At 43.8% G+C, this 21,364-nt stretch overlaps 1 protein-coding gene across 1 annotated transcript; it reads right to left on the bottom strand.

Annotated features, from left to right (window-relative positions):
* Positions 1-9,359: 9,359 nt before the first annotated feature.
* Positions 9,360-21,321, bottom strand: LOC140719279 (uncharacterized). Its single transcript, XM_073033797.1, has 2 exons — positions 21,283-21,321; positions 9,360-10,696 (listed from the first exon to the last, which is right to left on the bottom strand). Exon 2 carries the CDS (start codon positions 10,261-10,263, stop codon positions 9,583-9,585), a length of 681 nt encoding a protein of 226 aa, XP_072889898.1. The 5' UTR covers positions 10,264-10,696; positions 21,283-21,321; the 3' UTR covers positions 9,360-9,582.
* Between the last annotated feature and the right edge of the window lie 43 nt (positions 21,322-21,364).

The following is a 21,364-nucleotide window of genomic DNA, read 5'->3' as shown; positions in this document are numbered from 1 at the left end:
TTTTGTCCACCATCAACTCTGCTCTCAAACACATCTCTCCCATTTCCCGCACATCTGCCCTCACCCCATCCACCCGCCACCCCACTCGGGATAGGGTTCCCCTTGTCCTTACCTACCACCCCACCAGCCTCCAGGTCCAACGTATAATTCTCCGTAACTTCCGCCACCTCCAACGGGATCCCACTACCAAGCACATTTTTCCCTCGCCCCCTCTTTCTGCTTTTCGCAGGGATCGTTCCCTACGCGACTCCCTTGTCCACTTGTCCCCCCCATCCCTTCCCACCAATCTCCCTCCTGGCACTTATCCTTGTAAACGGAACAAGTGCTACACCTGCCCTTACACTTCCTCCCTCACCACCATTCAGGGCCCCAGACAGTCCTTCCAGGTGAGGCGACACTTCACCTGTGAATCGGCTGGTGTGGTATACTGCATCCGGTCCTCCCAGTGTGGCCTTTTATATATTGGTGAGACTCGATGCAGACTGGGAGACCGTTTCGCTGAACACCTATGCTCGGTCCGCCAGAAAAAGCAGGATCTCCCAGTGGCCACACATTTTAATTCCACGTCCCATTCCCATTCTGATATGTCTATCCATGTCCTCCTCTATTGTCAAAATGAATCCAAACTCAGGTTGGAGAAACAACACCTTATATACTGGCTGGGTAGTCTCCAACCTGATGGCATGAACATTGACTTCTCTAACTTCCGTTAATGCCCCTCCTCCCCTTCTTACCCCATCCCTGATATATTTAGTTGTTTGTTTTTTTCTCTCTGCCCATCACTCTGCCTGTTCTTCATCTCCCTCTGGTGTCCCCCCCCCCCCCCACTTTCTCCCGAGGCCTCACGTCCCATGATCCTTTCCCTTCTCCAGCTCTTTCACCAATCACCTTTTCAGATCTTAGCTTCATCCCACCCCCTCCGGTCTTCTCCTATCATTTCGCATTTCCCCCTCCCCCCACTACTTTCAAATCTCTTAACTATCTTCCCTTTCGGTTAGTCCTGACGAAGGTTCTCGGCCCGAAACGTCGACAGCGCTTCTCCCTATAGATGCTGCTTGGCCTGCTGTGTTCCACCAGCATTTTGTGTGTGTTGTTTGAATTTCCAGCATCTGCAGATTTCCTCGTGTTTGTTCAGAATTTTGTCCAACTTTGCATTCCGCATTTCCACGAAGGATTCCCACATCACTCTCTGGGAGTGGGAGCCTTTCCCCATCACCAGACTGAGGCAGAATGGGGAACCCTCTGTCGGGTCCTTTCTCTGATTCTGTGATTTCCTGTAAGCAATGAACTTGCCAAGTGACAGACAGAGAATGAGAAGACAAAATCTGCTCAGTGATAGGATGTCCCAGTGGCTTTGAGCACAGGAACTGTCATTGGGCCGCCTCTTCACCCACTCTGTAAATCTCTGGGTTCAGTCATTAGCAGCAAAACACAAACTGTGGAAATTAGAGTCCTGGAGCACTACAGCAGGGATTGGATACGTCCAATGGAGTGAGTAGTTGTGGTGGTGGGGATGAATGGGGAGTGGGGAAAGGCAGAGCTGATGTTTATACTTACACCTTTTCAAACAAAAGTAATTGTTTCAACTTACTTGCTGCAAACTTACCAACAAACCTTGTACAATCTCATCTAAATTATTGATGTAGATGACAATCAGCAATGGGCCTACCACTGACCCACTGGGGAGCACCACCAGTCATGGGTCTTGAGTCTGAAAAACAGCCTACCAACATCACTTTCTGATTCATACGGTCAAGCCAACTGTACATCCAATTAGCCAGCTCTCCCTGGATCCCATGTGATCTGACTTTCTACAGCAGCCCATCATGCTGACTGAGCTTTATCAAAGGCCTTACTGAAGCCCATGTAGACCACGTACCTGGTACAGAGGTTTCTATAACTGGGAGCATAGATTTAAGCAGAGGGGCCTGTAGTTTAGAGGGATCTGAGGAAGATATTTTTCCCTCACAGTGCCTGAGGTGATGGCAGAGGCAGGTCCTTTCACAACATTTGAGAAATGGATTAGCATTGAAATGGCAGGAAACAATCAGCTATCAGAGTCAGTTCTAGGAAACTAGGTTGTGATCGTTGGTGATTATAACTTCACTCAAATTAATTGGGCTGAATGAGATAAAGATTGTCAAATGTGTTCAGAAAAGTTTCCTTAGTCAACTGGCCCTGAGGAAAGAAATGCCTTCAGATTTGAGAGAGATTCTGTGTGCGGCTGCACCAACATCAGTGTACGCATATGTCTGTGTGTGTTTCTGTGTATATGTTGCCAAATACATTTGTGGCAATTTATGATTGATTAAGAATGAGTGTCAACATTTGGGGAATGCATTCATGTATGCATATAGCAGTGTGGAGGCAGTAAGAGATGGGGAAGGGGGTGACTGAAGGGACATTGGGGATGGGCAGTGGTGGAAAGGGTGTCACGCAGAGATTAGCAGATGGGGTTGGGGGGAAGTCAGAAAAGGGACAACCCAGAGATGGGAGTAGGGAGAGACAGAGAAACAGGAGGGTGGAAGTGAAATCCCTGGAGAGTGAGGAGAGGGTATACCAGAGACTTGGAGGACGTCCTGGAGACAGGCAGGACGCAGAGTTGGCATCCCAGGTAGCAGGAGGGGGGTAAAGGGGTTGAAGGAGTGTAAAAGGGAGTTTTACAGAGATGGGGGGGGGGGGTTGCTGATGGTGTTGGAAGTGTCTCAGTTGATGGGTTAGGAGATAGGATACCGTACCAAATGAGGGGGTTGCAATGAAGAGGAAAGGATTTGTCCCTGACACCAGATGGATAGAGGGGGGAGAATCCCGGAGACTGAATGAGAGGGCGGGGGCAGAGACATTTCAGAGAAATGCAAGTAGGGTAAGGTTGTGTCCAGGAGATGGGGTTTGGGGAATGGTGCATTTGGAGAAGGGGTTGTTGGCTAGCTGGAATGGGGGAAGGTGCCCATAGAGCCGGATGAAATGGGTGACACACTGACTGGGTTGGAAAGAAAGTAATGACTGGGTCGTCACAGACACAGGTTCAGGAGAGGGAATTGAGTGTCCCTGATAGGTGTTGGAGGTGAGAAAGTGATCTTCCAAAGACTGATGTGGAGTGTTGAGGAAAGGGGACGTCTCAGAGTCAGGGATGTAGAGCAGTGGAAGGATAACCCAGAGAGACAGGGAGGGTCATTCCAAGGATGGGTGTGGGAGAGGACGAAGAGGGTAGTTGGTGTGGAGGTTACAGGGATGTGGACAGTAGAGGGTCATCCCAGAGACACAGAGAGGGAATCACAGAGATATGCCAGAGACATATCTCTGAGGGGTGCCTCAGAGATGGGGGGAGTCCAAGATCCTTTCTTGAGACATGAGCAGGGTTCATCCCAAAGACTGGTCAGGGTTTTCCTTGGTGCAATATCTATCTAGATTTCTGGGTAAGAACAGAGCCACTGAAAGCATTTAAAGCATTGCCTTTCCTCTGCCAAATGGCAGCAATCAGGTCAATGTTTTTATGAGAACTCAGTAGTCAGTTTAACAGAACAAGCCTCTCAATGTCAACAGGTATTGTGTGTCAACAGTCAATCAATCGTTTTTTTTCTCTCTGTCAATTAGCTTTCAAATGCTGCCACTCTATCATCCATTGCCATCCCTCCTCCCCCACTGTTCCCCTGCTCCTCATCACTTCCTCTTACACCTTCCACTATCCAGAGACTGAAACTCTGCCCTGTGCTGACCTGTCTCTGGTTTCTCATCCTGTTTCACTGAATATCCAAATTACTGTTCTACGTTCTGTTTTCAGACTTTAGAGAATAGTCGTGTATTCTAACAACCCTGCTGTGTGGGACACTGCCATTTGGAAGCAGTTGCCTTTATGGCTTTAGTAATTCGTTTGTTATCGTTTTCTAGTTAAAGTTAAGATTGTTTAATGTAAATTCGTTGTCTGTGATATATCGCGGCATGCGATGACGTCACACCCGGTTTCGCCGCGTCTTGTGGGAAAATACCGGTTTGGAGAAACGGGAAGGAGGGGGTTCACATGTGCAGGATCAGCGCAAGAAAAGTTTTCTTTCTACGCACTAGAAACATCAGTGAAGCAACGCCTTTTCACCATACGTTAATGTGGAAGAGTGAACAGTAAACGGTTAATCTTACTGTGATCCTGTCTTCATTGACTATGGTTTACCTCGGTGTTTAGTTCAGAGTTCTTTTACACCTGTGTGAGAACACTACAGTGAAAAGGCGGCATTACCAGGTGTTTCAAGTGCTGCAATGACAACTCGATCCAGCATCAAGTTGTTGCCATCCAGCGACAGGGGCAGTAGGGCATCAACAAGTAAGGCTGCCCATGCAAGAGCTAAGGTGCCAAGGTGCGAGCGTTCTACTCCGAACAAGAAGCAAAATTGAAAATGGAAGCGGCTGCCAGAGAAGCTGAAAACCAAATGGAAGCGGCTGCCAGAGAAGCCAAAAACCAGTTGGAAAAGGTAAGGATAGAGTCAGAGTTAGAAGTGCTGACGCTACACCGAGAAGCAGAAGCTGCCAGGGTGGAAGCAGAGTTAATAGAAAATGCTGAAGAAATGCATGATCTGGTTGACGTAAAATCTACTTCAGAAAAGATCAGATTGGAACGCACAAGCGACTATGTCCGATCTCAAATAGACTTGAAGATTCGTTCTTCCTCTCCATACTTATATGCTAACGTCCCATTTCATGAGGAGTCTCAGAGAGGCCCAATTGCATCACATCCATCCGAGGAAGACAATTTACCCTTGCAACTCCGCGATGAATTCAAGAATGAAAGGGCTGATGACAAATACTTCTCAACACCAAACTTACCAGATTTAGCGAGAAGAGAGGCAAAGGCTGAATTCAGAACAGCAAATTCCATAACAGATGTACACCCTCAGTCATATACCCGCCGACATAGCCCCCCAGCCAGCATGCCACTTGCAGTTGAACCCATGGCACAGTATTTAGCACGACGAGATCTCGTCACTTCAGGACTATACCAGTTCGACGATAAACCTGAAAATTACCGTGCATGGTACTCCACATTCGCCAACGCTATCCACGGAGTCCAGCTCGGAGCAACCCAAGAGTTGGATCTTATGGCGAAATGGCTGGGAAAAGAATCATGCGAACAGGTGAGAGGCATACGTTCAGTGTACATTAACAACCCCAAGCTAGCCTTACGCAAAGCATGGGAGAGACTTCGGGAGTGCTATGCGGCCCCTGAAATTATTGAATCGGCACTATTCCAACGTCTGGAAAATTTTCCTAAGGTGTCAGCCAAGGACCACACTAAGTTAAGAGAGCTCGGAGATTTACTCATGGAGATTCAAGGCGCCAAAGAAAATGGCTATTTAACTGGTCTATTATACTTCATACGGGATTAGACAAATCGTGGACAAACTTCCATTTGGGCTGCAGGAAAAGTGGGTGTCTGTTGGCTCAGAGTACAAGGAAGAGAACGGTCGATTTCCTCCCTTTGAGTATTTCATTAGGTTTGTGTGCAAGGAGGCGAAGAAGCGAAATGACCCTAGCTTCATGAGTCTAGGTAGCAGTACAATTTACACCAAGCCAGTTAAATCCACTTCAAATAATTTCAACATTAATAAACCTGTCTCAGTGCTTAAGACTGAAGCCTTTACAACTAACAATGACCCTAGCGAGAATTGTCCATTGCATAACAAACCCCACCCCCTCAAAAAATGCAGAACGTTTAGGAAAAAACCCCTTGAAGAGAGGATGGCCCTGCTCAAGGAGAAAAAAATGTTTTAAATGCTGTTCCTCTACCTCTCACCTTGCTAGAGAGTGTACGATCTCCGTGAAGTGCCCGGAATGTAATAGCACTAATCATGATGGGGCCATGCATCCCGGCCCGTTACCGCAAACCGACGAAGCTCCTTCACCCTCACAACAGGACGGCGGGGAGGGAGAGGCTCACTCCAGGACAACTGTTGTCAGCTCGAGCTGCACAGAAGTTTGCGGTCAAGCTCAGTTAAGCCGTTCTTGTTCAAAGATCTGCCTCACTAAGGTGTACCCTAAGGGAACCAAAGACAAGGCCATCAAAGCCTATGTAATTCTGGACGATCAGAGCAATCGCTCACTAGTCAGACCAGAGTTCTGTGACTTGTTCAACATTGAGAGTAATCAGTTCCCATACTTACTCAGGCAGCGTGGAAACTTATGAAAGGAAGGCAGAAGGCTTCCAGCTCGAGTCCATGGATGGTAAAGTTGTCATCTGTCTCCCTCCACTCTTTAGAGTGCAATGAAATTTTGAATAACCGCACTGAGATCCTGACGCCAAGTGCAGTGCTACACCAGCCACATCTCCACCACATTGCCAAGCACATCCCAGAACTGGATCCAAAAGCAGAAATACTCCTGCTATTAGGAAGAGACGTTCTCCAGGTGCACAAGGTTAGGCAGCAGGTCAATGGACCACACGACGCCCCCTTTGCGCAACGCCTGGATCTGGGCTGGGTGGTGATAGGAGAGGTGTGCCTTGGCAATGTACACAAACCGACAGTTAACACACTCAAGACCAATGTGCTAGAGAGTGGCCGCCATTCAATTTTTCAACCCTGCACAAGTTTCATGTGTATAAAGGAAGCACGACAAGGCTTTAACAAATGTAAAGTAACCGACAAGACGCTGGGTCAGTCAGTCTTCGCTCAAACTGAGCATGATAATAAACTTGCTCCATCAGCTCAAGACGCCATTTTCTTAAAACTAATGGACACCAAGGTCTTCAGAGATGAAGCAAATAATTGGGTTGCCCCACTACCTTTCAGAGAACTACGCCAGTGCTTGCCAAACAACAAAGCGCAGGCAGTCAAGCGGTTCACGTCCTTGCAAAAAACCCTGAAAAGGAAACCTGAGATGCAGCAACAATACGTAGCATTTATGGAGAAGATCTTCGCTAATGGACATGCTGAAGTAGCACCACCACTGAGGGAAGGCGAGGAGTGCTGGTACCTCCCAACGTTTGGGGTTTACCACCCACAAAAGCCCAATTAGATCAGGGTGGTCTTTGACTCTAGTGCTCAGTGCGCTAGTATCTCCCTTAATGACGTGCTCCTTACAGGCCCCGACCTTAACAATACCCTTCTCGGGGTCCTGCTGCGTTTCCGGAAGGAGGTGGTCACAATCTTAGCGGACATCCAGCAGATATCCCATTGCTTCTTAGTACAGGAGGACCATCGCAATTTCCTCCGTTTCTTATGGCACAAATGTAACTTCCTTCGCACTGCGGACGAATTGGCCCAGGCAAAGGACGTTATCTTTAAAGCAACTCAAAGAGCAGATTTTGCAGGGGAGTTTTCAGCTCTCCAAGCTAATAAACCAATACCAAAGGACAGCCCTTTGAGGAAATTCAACCCGATCCTGAAGAACGATATCATCTGCATTGGAGGCCGGTTAATACACTCCCAACTTCCAGCTGCAGAAAAGAGCCCAGTAATCCTGCCCAAAGACAGCCATGTGTCCTTACTGCTCACTCGCCATCACCATGAACAGGTAAAGCATCAGGGCCGTCACCTGACGGAAGGAGCAATAAGGGCAGTGGGACTGTGGATCTTGGGAGGTAAAACACTGATCAATTCAGTACTTCATAAATGTGTAACCTGCAGGAAACTGCGAGGCAAGTTGGAAGCTCAATGTATGGCAGACCTCCCACCAGAATGCCTCGAAGCCTGCCCTCCTTTTACATATGTGGGGCTCGACGTATTTGGTCCCTGGACTATCACTACAAGACGCACCAGAGGAGGACAAGCAGAGAGCAAGCGGTGGGCCATCATGTTTAGCTGCATGAGTTCAAAAGCGGTACACCTTGAGGTAATCTAATCTTTGGATACATCCAGCTGCATTAATGCTCTCAGGCGCTTCTTTGCGCTACGAGGCCCTGCAAAACAGTTAAGGTCTGATTGCGGCATGAACTTTGTTGGAGCATCAAAGGAGCTGGGGATGGACAAAACGGTGCAAAAGTACTGAGGTAGGGATGCAACTGGGAGTTCAACATACCACACGCCTCTCACATGGGAGCGGATGATTGGTATCGCCAGAAGAATTCTTGTTTCAATGTTTCGCAGCAACGCACCCCATTGACCCACGAGGTACTGTGCACACTAATGGCAGAGGTCACAGCCATTATAAATGCACGACCACTCCTACCTGTGTCTTCTGACCCGGAAAACCCCTTCATACTCTCGCCATCAATGCTCCTTATGCAGAAGGCAGGAGCTCCCCCTCCACCAGGGGACTTCTCTGATAAGGATTTGTACACAAAGCAATGGAGACAGGTCCAGGCTCTGGCAAATCAGTTCTGGTCTTGTTGGAGATATGAATATCTACCTTTGTTGCAACACAGACAAAAGTGGACAGAACCCTGCAGGAATCTTCAAGTTGGAGATTTAGTCCTGCTCAGGGACAAGCAAATCGCCCGCAACAGCTGGCCAATGGCCAGAATCACTGCCACATTCCCTAGTAGGGATGGACATGTCAGGAAGGTTGAGTTGAAAACTTCTGACCAAGGTGATGTGAAAATTTACCAAAGGCCAGTTACAGAAGTCATTCTACTTCTACCTAAGGACTGATTTAGAGACTGAAGTTTTGTATTATGTTCATTGTGACCCTACGAAGGTCAGGTGGGGAGTGTGTTGCCTTTATGGCATTTGTTTAGTTTATTATATTTTCGCTTTAGTAATTCGTTTGTTATCGTTTTCTAGTTAAAGTTAAGATTGTTTAAAGTAAATTCGTTGTCTGTGATATATCGCGGCATGTGATGACGTCACACCCGGTTTCGCCGCGTCTTGTGGGAAAATACCGGTTTGGAGAAACGGGAAGGAGGGGGTTCACATGTGCAGGATCAGCGTGAGAAAAGTTTTCTTTCTACGCACTAGAAACATCAGTGAAGCAACGCCTTTTCACCATACGTTAATGTGGAAGAGTGAACAATAAACGGTTAATCTTACTGCGATCCTGTCTTCATTGACTACGGTTTACCTCGGTGTTTAGTTCAGAGTTCTTTTACACCTGTCCGAGAACACTACAGACCCATTACATGGAAATAAGGTGCTTAACTGACAATGTCATTCATCCTCGGCCCAGAGGTTTGAGGGACAAAACGTTTCAGACATAACTGCAGTCAGCTCATCTTCTTTAGTCTGCAGAAAGTCATGCAGGAAATTCAAGGGAAACCTCTTCACTCACAGAGTGCTGACTGTTTGGAACCCATCACCACAGGGAAAGTAAGAGATGAATCGCAGAGAAGGACTTAAAAGGAGTGACATGGAACAGAAATACTGGCAAGAACCAGCTAGGCAGTTGACTCTCTAATGTTGGATATGTTGTAGGTTCACTGAGTACCTGAGACAGAGTTTAAAATAAAACTGATTTATTTATCACAGATCCAGAATATTAAACTCCAGTAGTCCCATTAAATGTGAACATCAGCAATAGAAACTCCTCCCAGTCCCAGTACCAAGGTGCAGAACTGGGTGTGGTTAGCAGTAACAATAACTGCAGAGTTCGACACCAGTCACGTGTACTTGCCTTTGGATTTGGTAACTGTGATGGTAAAATATCCAGCATACAACTTACTTAAGCTTTCTCCCCAGTGTGAACTCGGCAATGCTTCCGAAGGTGGGATGAGTGACTGAATCCCTTCCCACATTCAGAGCAGATGAATGGCCTCTCCCCAGTGTGAACTCGGTAGTGTGTCAAAAGGTTACATGACTGAGAAAATCCCTTCCCACATTCAGAGCAGATGAATGGCCTCTCTCCAGTGTGAACTCGCTGATGTTGTTTCAGGTAAGATTGGTAAATGAATCCCTTCCCACAGTCTGAGCAGGTGAACGGCTTCTCCCCAATGTGAACTCGCTGATGTACCTTCAGTTGGGATGACTGAATGAATCCCTTCCCACAGTCTGAGCAGGTGAATGGCCTCTCTCCGGTGTGAACTGACTGGTGTGTCAGTAGGTAGGATGATCGAGTGAATCCTTTCCCACAGTCTGAGCAGATGAATGGTCTCTCTCCAGTGTGAACATGCTGATGCAGCTTCAGTAGAGATGATCGAGTGAATCCCTTTCCACAGTCCGAGCAGGTGAATGGTTTCTCCCCAGTGTGAACGCGCTGGTGTGCCAGTAGGCTGGATAAGTGTGTGAATCCTTTCCCACAATCTGAGCAGGTGAACGGCCTCTCCCCCGTGTGAACTCGCTGATGTACCTTCAGTTGTGATGACTGAGTGAATCCCTTCCCACAGTCTGAGCAGGTGAACATCATTGCCCCACTGTGAACCAACTGTTGCGTCTGTAGGAATTGGTGATTGGCCTCTCTCTTGTGTGTATTCGCTGATATCTGTCTGTGGATGAGTATCAGTGTGAATCACTTCCCACAGTCTGAACAGATGAGCAACATCTCCACAGTGGAATCTCAGTCAATGGTCAGCTGATCCAGATTATCGAGTGAATCTCTTCCCACACATTGAACAGTCTCTCTCCCTTGTCAACTCACTGGTGTATCTGTGGATCGATCGAGTGAGTGAATCTCTTCCTACACACAGAGCAAGTGAATGGCCTATCACTACTGTGAAATTTCTGTCATCTCGTCACTTTGGATGACAGAATGAATCGCTTCCTGCAGACAGATCAACAAATGCTAGTGTGTTCTCAGCAACCCGGTTCCAGTGGATTTCACTGTGATACATCTTCATCTCCTAGGATCAAGAACAGATATATCTATGTTACAAAGGAAATATCTGGTCACTCCATAAATACCTGACAGAGACATTAGAACTGATGTGCTGTTGTGTTTGAGATTCCTGTACAGATTCTTTGTCATTTCCAACTTGTAAAATGATTTACAAAAGACATCACTGGGTGAAGGACAGCATTTCAGATGAGATCATTTTAGTCTTGATGGTGATGTCTGACATCACACTGTTATAGTGAGGTTCAACCCAAGTTGGAGGAACAACTCCTGATCTTCTAACTGAGGACAGATCAGGGACCAGACAGACTATCCAGTTCTCTGTTTTTCTGTCTGTATTAGAATGGTCCATTCCTGCCCGTCTTCAATCTGTGATGTGGCTCACTTTGTCTCTCTCCGCTAGTATTATTTCAAGTTCTGGTCAAAGAGCACATGATATTACATGGCTGATCCTGGAGACTTTCTAATTACTCTGATGGTGAAATCATTGATCGAACATGAAAGGGAGAAGGGCAGTATTACTTCTATTTGGAGTGTGGCCCTTCTGTGATGTGAAAGACATAGGAGCTGATTAGACCACTTGGCCCATCAAGTCTACTCCGCCATTCCATCATGACTGTTTTTGTACCCCACTCAACCCCAAACACCTGCCTTCACACCCATATCCTTTGATGCCCTGACCAATCAGGAAACAATCAACTTCCACCTCAAATACACTGAAGGGCTTGGCCTCCACCGCAGTCTGTGGCAGAACAGTCCACAGATTCACTACCCTTTGGCTAAAAAAATTCCTCCTTACCTTTGTTCTAAAAGGTCACACCTCCATTTTGACACTGTGCCCTCTAGTTCTGGATACCCCACCATGGAAACATCCTCTCCACATCCACCATATCTAGTCCTTTCAACATTCAGTACATTTCAATGAGATCTCCTTGTATTCTTAAATTCCAGTGAGTCCAGGCCCAAAGCTGCCAAACACTCCTCATATGTTAACCCCTTAATTCCCAGAATTATCCTGTGAACCTTCTTCAGGCTCTCTGTAATGACAACACATCTTTTCTGATACAGGACCCAAAACTGTTGACAGCGCTCTCAGTGTGGCCTACTAGTGTCTTATAAAGGCTCAGCATTATCTCCTTGCTTTTATATTCTATCCCCCTTGAAATAAATGCCAACATTGCATTTGCCGTCTTTACCACAGACTCAACCTATAGATAGATAGATAGATACTTTATTCATCCCCATGGGGAAATTCAACTTTTTTTTCCAATGTCCCATACACTTGTTGTAGCAAAACTAATAACATACAATACTTAACTCAGTAAAAAAAATATGATATGCATCTAAATCCCTATCTCAAAAAGCATTAATAATAGCTTTTAAAAAGTTCTTAAGTCCTGGCGGTTGAATTGTAAAGCCTAATGGCATTGGGGAGTATTGACCTCTTCATCCTGTCTGAGGAGCATTGCATCGATAGTAACCTGTCGCTGAAACTGCTTCTCTGTCTCTGGATGGTGCTATGTAGAGGATGTTCAGAGTTTTCCATAATTGACCGTAGCCTACTCAGCGCCCTTCGCTCAGCTACCGATGTTAAACTCTCCAGTACTTTGCCCACGACAGAGCCCGCCTTCCTTACCAGCTTATTAAGATGTGAGGCGTCCCTCTTCTTAATGCTTCCTCCCCAACACGCCACCACAAAGAAGAGGGCGCTCTCCACAACTGACCTATAGAACATCTTCAGCATCTCACTACAGACATTGAATGACGCCAACCTTCTTAGGAAGTACAGTCGACTCTGTGCCTTCCTGCACAAGGCATCTGTGTTGGCAGTCCAGTCTAGCTTCTCGTCTAACTGTACTCCCAGATACTTGTAGGTCTTAACCTGCTCCACACATTCTCCATTAATGATCACTGGCTCCATATGAGGCCTAGATCTCCTAAAGTCCACCACCATCTCCTTGGTCTTGGTGATATTGAGACGCAGGTAGTTTGAGTTGCACCATATCACAAATACATTACACATATACATTAACTTTCTGGGAGTCTTAACCATATAACAATTTCAGCACGGAAACAGACCATCTCGGCCCTTCTAGTCCGTGCCAAACACTTACTCTCACTTAGTCCCACCGATCTGCACTCAGCCAATAACCCCCAATTCCTTTCCTGTCCATATACCTATCCAATTTTACTTTAAATGACAATACCGAACCTGCCTCTACCACTTCTACTGGAAGCTCGTTCCATACAGCTACCACTCTCTGAGTAAAGAAGTTCCCCCTCGTGTTACCCCTAAACTTTTGCCCCCTAACTCTCAACTCATGTCCACTTGTTTGAATCTGCCCTACTCTCAATGGAAAAAGCCTATCCACATCAACTCTATCTATCCCCCTCATAATTTTAAATACCTCTATCAAGTCCCCCCTCAACCTTCTACGCTCCAAAGCATAAAGACCTAACTTGTTCAATCTTTCTCTGTAACTTAGGTGCTGAAACCCAGGTAACATTATAGTAAATCTTCTCTGTACTCTCTCTACTTTGCTGACATCTTTCCTATAATTCGGTGACCAGAACTGTACACAATACTCCAAATTTGGCCTCACCAATGCCTTGTACAATTTTAACATTACATCCCAACTCCTATACTCAATGCTCTGATTTATAAAGGCCAGCATACCAAATGTTTTCTTCACCACCCTATCCACATGAGATTCCACTTTCAGGGAACTATGTACCACTATTCCTAGATTGCTCTGTTCTACTGGAATATCCTGTAAGGACCCGGAGATTTATCCACTTTTATATTCCTTAAAAGCTCCAGTACTTCCTCTTCTTTAATCATCATAGCTTCCATAACTATCCTACTTGTTGCCCTTACCTCACACAATTCAATATCCTTCTCCTTAGTGAATATCGAAGAAAAGAAATTGTTTAAAATCTCCCCCATCTCTTTTGGTTTCACACATAGCTGTCCACTCTGATTCTCTAAGGGACCAATTTTATCCCTCACTATCCTTTTGCTATTAATATAACTGTAGAAACCCTTTGAATTTTTCACCTTACTTGCCAAAGCAACCTTGTATCTTCTTTTAGCTTTTCTAATTTCTTTAAGATTCTTTTTACATTCTTTATATTCCTCGAGCACCTCATTTACTCCATGCTGCCTATATTTATTGTAGATAGCTCTCTTCTGAACCAAGTTTCCAATATCCCTTGAAAACCATGGCTCTCTCAAACTTTTAATCTTTCCTTTCAACCTAACAGGAACATAAAGCTTCTGTACCCTCAAAATTTCACCTTTAAATGACCTCCATTTGTCTATTACATCCTTCCCATAAAACAAATTGTCCCAATCCACTCCTTCTAAATTCTTTCGCATCTCCTCAAAGTTAGCCTTTCTCCAATCAAAAATCTCAACCCTGGGTCTAGACCTATCCTTCTCCAGAATTATATTGAAACTAATGGCATTGTGATCACCGGACCCGGTGCTCCCCAACACATACCTCCGTCACCTGACCTATCTCATTCCCTAATAGGAGATCCAACACTGCCCATTCTCTAGTTGGTATCTTTATGTATTACTGCAAAAAACTATCCTGCACACATTTTACAAACTTCAAACCATCCATCCCTTTTACAGTATGGGCTTCCCAGTCTATGTTTTGAAAATTAAAATCTCCCAAAATCACAACCCTGTGCTTACTACAAATATCTGCTATCTCTTTGCACAAGGACTCTTAAGTCCGTCTGCGCCTCTAATGTTTGAACCTTCTTAACACTTAGAAAATAGTCTGTATTATTGTTCCTTTCACCAAAATGCATTGTCATACATTTCCCAACACTGTATTCCACCTGCCCATTCTTCCAATTTGTCTGTCCTGCTGTAATTGCATTGCTTCTTCAGAACTACCTACCACCTATCTTCGTATCATCTGCAAACTTTGCCACAAAGCCATCAATTCCATTGTTTAAGTCATTGACAAACTATGTGATAAGTGGTGGTCCCAATACTGACCCTGAGGAACACTAATAGTCACTGGCAGCCAAATAGAAAAGGCCCCTTTTATTTCCACTGCCTCCTGCTCGTCAGCCATTCCTCTGTCCGTGCCTCTACCTTTCCTGTAACACCATAGGATTTTATGTGAGGCACCTTACCAAATGCTGTCTGAATAAGTAAATGACATCCACTGCCTCTCCTCTGTCCATCCTGCTTGTTAGTTCTTTGAAGAATTCCAACAGATTTGTCAGGCAAGTTTTCTCTTTACAGAAACCACGCTGACTTTGACTTATTTTATCATTAGTCTCAGGCACTCCAAAACCTCATCCTTAATAATGGACTCCAACACTTTACCAACCAGTAGGCTAACTGGCATATAATTTCCTCTCTTTTGTCTTCCTCTCTCCTTAAAGAGTGGAGTGACATTTGCAATTTTCCAGTCCTCTGGGACCATGCCAGAATCAAGTGATTCTTGAAAGATCATAACCAATGCATCCATTATCTCTTCAGCAACCTCTCTCAGGACTCTGGGATATAGTTCATCTGTTCCAGATAACTTATCCCTCTTAAGGCCTTTCAGTTTGTCTGGCACTTTTCCTTTGTAATAGCAATGGCACTCACTTCTGCTCCCTGACACAGACCTATGGCATATAGCAAGTGGTTTCTACAGTAAAGACTGAAGTTCATCTGCCATTTCTTTGTCCTCCATTACTACCTCCCCCAGCATAATTTCCGGTGGTCCAATATCAGCTCTCACCTCCCTTTTACTCTTAATATAACTAAAAGATATTTATAAAAGTAATCCATTTTTCAGAGGCACCACCTTTCTCTTTGTTTTTTATTCTTTTGTCTTCACTTTTAATGTACCTCTCAGCATTGTTTATTAACTCTTTATTAAGTTTGCTTAGTATTTGTAAGTTTGTTTTTACTTTAAAATAAACTGAAATCTTAGAATTCAGTCTGCTTGCCATTTTTGACTTCACATTAAGGATTAGAAAATAAACAAGAGATCCAACAATTTGGTGCCCAATCACGGGACGATTATTTGAAGAAAAAAATCACACACTAAACTGACGATACTACACTGATCAGCCTAATCTCAAATAATAATGAGGTAGCCTACAGAGAAGTCATCACCCTGACCCAGTGGTGTCAAGAAAACAATCCCAATTTCGCAAAAACAAAGGAGCTGGTTGTAGATTACAGGAGGAGTGGAGACAGGCTAACCCCTATTGTCATCAATGGATCTGGGTGAACAGCTTTAAGTTCCTCAGCATAAACATCACTGACGATCTCACGTAGTCTGTACATAACAGCTGTGTGGTGAAAAAAACCCACAACAGCACCTCTTTCACCTCGGACGGTTGAAGACATTTGGTGTGGGCCCCGAAATTCTAAGAACTTTCTATAGGGGCACAATTGGGAGCATCCTGACTGGCTGTATCATTGACTGGTGTGGGAACTGTACTTCCCTCAATCACAGGACAGCCCAGCGCATCTGTAGATGTGAACTTCCCACTATTCAGGACATTTACAAACACAAGTGTGTAAAAAGGGCCCAAAGGATCTTTGGGAACCCTAGTCACCGCAACTTCAAACTGTTCCAGCTGCTACCATCAGGGAAATGGTACCGCAGCATAAAAGCCAGGACCAACGATCTCTGGGACAGCCACCAGGCCATCAAACTGATTAATTCACACTGATACAAATGTATTTCTATGTTATATTGACTGTCCTGTTGTACATACTATTCATTACAAATTACTATGAATTGCACATTTAGATGGAGACGTAACATAAAGAGTTTTACTCCAAGTATGTGAAGGATTTAAGTGATAAAGTCAATTCAATTCAAAAAAGGAAGTTTTAATTGTGCAGCTAGGCGGCAAAACATCCCTCTGTTCTCAATAGTCCGTGAGTAAATATCTTCAGTAAAGGGAGTCTAAGCGTGAGTAGAGCCAGTAATTTAGTTGTGGCAAATTTTTCATGGTTGGATAACCTGTGTGGGGACGGTATAGATGATCGTAAATCCAGAGACTGCTATTATATTCACAAGGGGATTGTGAGTTGTCAGACAAGAGACTGAGGAAAGTTTTAAAATATCGGAGAGTATTTGGTTTATGATATGATGTTATAGTCACAACGGGGTTGTGACATTTCTGACATCTGAAAGTGAAGAGTACTCCTTAAGATCAAAACTAATACAATGGTCAAAGCTTTGAAACAGACATTGAATCCCAGCTGCAAAGGAAAATTTCTCTGAAATTTTAGGCGCTTACTTAGTGATGCATATAAACTTGATACTGTTGGCAAAGAAATGTGCAAACCTTCTATGACCAATCCAGTTTTTAAAGAATGGGATAGATTGGGTATTAAATGCTTCCAGGATCTGTTTGTTGGAGGAAGTCTCTTTTCGTTTGAGCAATTGTCAGCTTACCAAAAGCCCACTTTTTTCGATATCTACAAATTAGAAACCTTCTGAGATCTCAGTTATATATATTTCCTAAAAGTCCCAATAAGAACTAATTAGATGTAATTTCTAATTTGAAACCTTTTCATAATGGTTCAATATCCAATATTTATGCCACGTTGCTGGGAATGAGAAATGCACCTTTGGACAAAATTAAAAATCTTTGGGAACAAGATTTACAGATTTCAATTTCTGAAGAAACTTGGAATGGAATTTTTAAATTGGTTAACACTTCATCGTTATGTGCCCGTCACTCCGTCCTACAATTTAAAGAGGTCCACAGGGCTCACATGATCAAGGATAAGCTATCTCATTTTTATTCAAATATATCTCCCTATTGTGATAGATGTAACAATGGAGAAGCTTCACTAATTCATATGTTTTGGACATGCCCAAGTCTTGAAAAACATTCCAAAATTTCTCTGTACTTTTCAAAGTAAATTTTAAGCTTAACCCTTTGACTGCCTTATTCGGTATTGTTGGAGGAAAAGATATTATTTTGGAGACATCTGATTTGCACATTTTGGCTTTTATTTCTTTTGTAACTAGGAGGGCGCTCTTGCTTAAATGGAAGGATATTATTCCGCCTACTCATGCTCAATGGTTACATGATGTTATGTCATGCTTAAATTTAGAGAAGGTCCGTTGTTCAATTTCTGAATCTAGTCAAGACTTTCAAACATTGTGGGGACCATTTTTGAACTATTTTCAAAACCTTTGCTTTGCTCTTAAAAGTACAGATGTTGGCTAATAACATATTTCACTATATGATAAGGATTTTTTTCCTTATTTCTTTCTTTACCAAACAGCTTCGACCTTAGTAATGGGCTTGGATTCCTTTTCGCATATAATAAAATTATCACATTTCAATATTGTGATTTAATTTTATTTACATGAATATAGGGTAATGAGATTGCAAGTGTGATTCAAATATAATATATTTGGTAATACTTTATCCTTTTTTGACTTATATATCTTGTACTCTGTATTCTTCTATGTAGAAATTAATAAAAGTATTGAAAGAGGCAAAGAAATGTACTATTGAAGCTCTAAGTCTAGCGAGGACTGGCTTAGAAGTGACGTTGAAGCAATATGTTGTAAGATCAAAAAGATCTGGTCGGGAACTAAACACAGTTTAGATACAGTGACCTTAAGAGGAGCTGCGGACATGCAAGTTCTTAAAAAGTGAAAATCAAATGGATGAACAAGGGGGAAATGCATTACATACAGAGCAGAATGAAATATATAATAAATCAGCAAAAAAAATGATTTCTACATTCACGGAGCAGGTGAAACGACAACATGCAATCTACGTCTGCAGTTAAGAGCTTTGTTCAGAATTTCAAACTGAGATACGGCACATCTGCACGGTATCGGTAAGACCTCCGGTGCGCGTTTCGGCCAACACCCCCCCAACCCCCAGTGGGCGGTGTTACATTGATGCCAATAATGTTGGAAGGCAGCCAACACTCCCTCAACCACCACAAACAGCGACACCTTGGGAACTCCAAGGAACTGCAAAGTGATACTCACTTAACAGACGTAGTGGCTTAAGAGATGATGACAGTACTGTAATCAGATAATTGGCCTTGCAGTCAATGCAAGACTTGCCCCAGTAAAAATTAAGAGGGTGAAAACACACAAAACTGATGATGGAGATTATGAAAAGAAACTGGAGGTTTGTCATCAACCACCAGATCCAGAAAAAAAAAAGACAAATGGTCCAGGAAAGTTACACACCTAAAAATGGAAGCTTAAAGACTTGGGCTGAATTTCAATGAACCAAGACTATATACAAATTGCATCCATATGACGGCATTTAAATATTAGCTACCATGCTAACAAGTCAGCAAATCAACCAGTTGACATGATAGTAAGGAAATGATACACAGAATTTTACCAGCTGGTTAGGTAGCAATTAAGACAGAGTTGGAGAAACAAGCCCCAAACCAGACTGGTTGAAAGAAAATAGTCATTTGCAAACTAAAGCCTTCAGAGGACGTTTGGCTCAGTTCCTCAGGAGTACCAGGAATAAACATAGTAATATCCAAGATGTTATATATGGGCCACTCATGTCAACTTTTATGGATGGTTTGAAATGAGATGTTGCCAAAATGGTGAAGCTGACAAAAGCAAACTGGAGTGAAACTGCTGTTTGCTACAGCAAACTGGTACAAACTGCTGAAAAAGTGTAGCGGGATTTCGACGTGCCAATAAGATTGGTACAGACGGGTCAGTGGACCCCAGCTGCTAACCAACAGAAGAAGTGGAATTGGATATGAAAATTAAGTCTGCTTCTCAGTGGGTTTCTACTCTTGGGAGTGGTTCATTGGAAGCAGGATCTACCTTGATTCCTGGCAAGAAGGTTCTTGTCAAGAGACTGCTTTAGGAACCCCTGGGAGCTGGGTGGGAAGGTCCTTACCTGGTACTGTTAATTATTAATTCAGCAGTTAAGGTAGAAGGTGAAAGTGAGCGCGCGAGCTGAAGTGACTCCAGATTAAGACAAGTACTGTGGGAAGGCATGAATATGATTATCAGACATTATTATCATAATCTACATTTTTATGTATGTTTGAAAGTGGTAATATAGATACTTCAAGTGCTTTCCACCTCTGATTTTTCAGATGTGTTTCTGTCAGGTCCTTATAGAATCAAAAGGGGGTCTGTTGGAAACCACTGTTTTTATTAAAAAATAATATATTTTTTAATAAGATTTGAACTTTTTAACAAATTTGCAACTTCCGAACTTACCTTTTTGCATAATTTCTCAGATCTTTATTTAGTTTGTTTAGTATTTGTATGTTTGTTGGTACTTTAAAGTCAATTGAAATCTTAGAATTAAGATTGCTAAGGATCAGAAAATAAACATATCTGTCTCAGACTAGTAGACAGGTATATGGAGGAATTTAAGGTGGGGGGGTTATATGGGAGGCGGGGTTTAAGGGTCGGCACATTGTGGGCCGAAGGGCCTGTACTGTGCTGTATTGTTCTATGTAAATATCAAAATTCTTCAGGGGAGTTTTTGTGCCTGGTGACAGCAGATTCCATCCTTGAACCCAGTAATTCTGCTTTTGTCTTTGGCAAATCCAAGTCTCTGACAAGGTCATTTAACTCAGCTTGAGTTATCAGATGAGGCTCACTCGGCATTAACGATTTAAAACCTGTATCAGTATCGTTTCCCATTCCTGGCTGGTGCATACGACATCTTCGCCTGCTTCCTCTAGACTCCATGTCTCTGGTGGCTTTGGTACTGGAGGTCTATCGCCATGCAGCACAAGTCTTATTGCTGAAAGGAGACGGGGCTATTCAATGGATTTCTTGTTTTCAGCAGAGAAACTAGACACACTGGTCAGACAGAAGTAACAGCTTGTCACTTGATCCTTCTGTACTCGCCATATCATCGGGACAGTACTTCTAAAGCCAAGCTCGAAGATCGACAGGGCATATTGCAGGACAAATGTCAGGAGCCCAGTGTTTGTCGTGGTAGCAAATTTTACACCCAAAATAGAGCTCATAGGCTTTCTCAAGAAGAGGAGTCATGCTCTGTCTTTGAGATTTAAGCGTATACTCGCCACAAATATAACAAAGTATCGCGGCTATTGCAACATTGGCAAGACTTTTGATATCACAAATACTCCTGAAAATACAATTGCTTTGTTATAATGAGTACACACAATATGCTATGCACGCATAGCAGGCGTATCAGCGTGATCGCAAACCAATATAATGTACAGAACAGTGAGTATGTAGCCTTCCGAAAACCTGCCCTGCCACGCAGCATCAGCCCTGCCTAAGCATGCCCAGACATGCCTGCACAGCTTTCAGCTTACATTGTGGGCAACATTTTAACTAACTTGAATTACGAATTGAAATAACAAATATAGGGAATTTCGAAAAAAAAATGGTGTGTGATAGGGAAATTTCATGGTCAATCTCCTATCAGCAGTTCAAAATTCATACACAGAAAAGTATTCAGGAAGCACAATCTTTGTTGCCGTTTACGCGATTTGTTTTTTATTGCGCGTGGGGGAGGGTTGTCCCGGGGTGCATGGCCAGGGTGATCCGGAACTCGCAACTATAGTCCCGAAGTCGCGGTGTGGACACCCGTCCGGAGCCCAGCTCCTACCTGCTGCCGATCCTCAAGATCCTGCCGTGCACTGAGCGCATGCGCGATTTCCGGGAACTAGCTGTGACATCTACGCGTGCGC

This window comes from Hemitrygon akajei, chromosome 31 (genome assembly GCF_048418815.1).
Source record: "Hemitrygon akajei chromosome 31, sHemAka1.3, whole genome shotgun sequence".
NCBI lineage: Eukaryota > Metazoa > Chordata > Chondrichthyes > Myliobatiformes > Dasyatidae > Hemitrygon > Hemitrygon akajei.
Note: the sequence above shows the minus strand (reverse complement) of the source record. Positions and strands in the feature narration are given on the sequence as shown.

What these genes read in the sequence shown, in the direction of transcription:
- LOC140719279 (XM_073033797.1), bottom strand. Translation starts at nt 10,263, where the DNA reads ATGATGTTCACCTGCTCAGACTGTGGGAAGGGATTCACTCAGTCATCA.